At 28.8% G+C, this 1,584-nt stretch overlaps 1 protein-coding gene across 1 annotated transcript in view; it reads right to left on the reverse strand.

Moving 5' to 3' along the window:
- Nucleotides 1–252: 252 nt before the first annotated feature.
- Nucleotides 253–1,584, reverse strand: part of LOC117175260 — a 6,373-nt gene continuing 5,041 nt past the window's right edge. Inside the window, exon 3 of the mRNA XM_033364954.1 lies at nucleotides 253–455. Coding sequence (XP_033220845.1) covers nucleotides 434–455 — 22 coding nt within the window. The 3' untranslated portion in view covers nucleotides 253–433. The remainder of the gene's footprint in view (nucleotides 456–1,584) is intronic.

Genomic DNA, 1,584 nt, shown 5'->3' on the forward strand with positions numbered 1-1,584 from the left:
GAGGGAGCTCTTCTTAATATTTTGACACCAAAATCATGTCGATACACCTTACCGACTGCGAGTAAAGCCACCCACGCTTTAACTTGACAGACTGTATAGTAATAATGTTTTGTTAAGTCCTACATATATTTGTTATTACAGTTTACAACACTAAATTCACACATTTATTTTGATGAAAAAATCTAAAAATTAAACACTCCAGCAACTGCGCCTATGTGAAAAATATCTTTACTTGTATTGCCTAAAATTTTTGTATTTATTTACTTTTATTTGTATTTTTGTTGTACGTTTTTACAGTACACAATCAAAATTTTAGAAAAAACACAGTGGAAGTTTATAACAAAAATAACAGGTTATAAGCTAATTGTGAAAAGATCATAAGTCGTCAAATGTGTACCGTCCTTTGTTTCACTTTCCATTCTCTTTCTTCTTTTCAGTGATGAGGAGCTTCACGGCTGAAAATGAAGCAATATTTAATTTAAACATTAGTAAGGCAAAACGACTATTGCCGGAATTCTAATCCAAATATTTTTTCAATTTTCAAAGAGAAACAGTTTAATTTATCCGCAAAATAAAACAATTAAAAAAAATACTGCAAATCTCTATCACAAAATAAACTCGATTTGAATCATGGAAAAATATTCATTTTCTCAGTTCAATAAATGTTCTTTTGATACAAAGAAATTTCTTTTTATTTAGAGTAATTTTTGTTACTGAAAAAAAAATATTTTTTGTTCCAAAGGAAACGTGTATTTAATTTCGATTAGGATTCTTTGATTTCTAGGCTTTCCCCGTTTGAAATTAAGTAAATTTCGAGGTAAATTTTAAATATGAACGCCAGAGAACAAGATTTTGTATATAAATATTCAATTATAAGTATAATTTAATCCCAATCAAAAACAACTACCTGAAAGGTAGAAATTCTTTTCGAATATTATGCATATCGCTCCCAAATTTGTTTAGTCCGCCCCTCTCCTTTCAAAATGCGATATTTCTTAATTATTTTTAGGAATTCCGCAAGCTCTATCAAGTGCAACACATATTTATTATCAGGCAGAAATGCCCGTTTGTAAATTTTATTTGGAAAAATGCAATTAGGAAATTATTTCTTTAATATCACCCTCATAAGTCTGTTTTATTGGGTCTCAAAAAACCCATAGGATTCTTTTGCAGTTTCTTCAAATAAAAATTGTTTCTAAAACATAAAATAATACTTTATACTGATAACTAGAAGTAAATTTTTGTCTGAGAAAAAGATCTACTTTCTTCACTCCGCTTGATTTATTATCTTTCTGAATTAATTAATCAATGAAAAAATAATTTAAGTTTAAATATTAATTAATACTAATTAAAAATTGGATTAGATAAAATATTATTCAAATGGTTGAATGTCATTCTAGGAGCAACTTTCAACGAAGAATCGAATGGTGACCTTCAATTTGACCTTGATCTTGAAATTGAAGGTCATTTCAAGACCAAAGTGGGAGAGTCGGTAAGGCCGGTTTTTGGCCTAATTTATTTTTGGACCAAAAAATCTGAAAAAATCATGGTAGTATCTTATAAGTATCCCGAGTCGATTGCACG

The sequence above is a fragment of the Belonocnema kinseyi genome, chromosome 6 (assembly GCF_010883055.1).
Source record: "Belonocnema kinseyi isolate 2016_QV_RU_SX_M_011 chromosome 6, B_treatae_v1, whole genome shotgun sequence".
Classification (NCBI taxonomy): Eukaryota; Metazoa; Arthropoda; class Insecta; order Hymenoptera; family Cynipidae; genus Belonocnema; species Belonocnema kinseyi.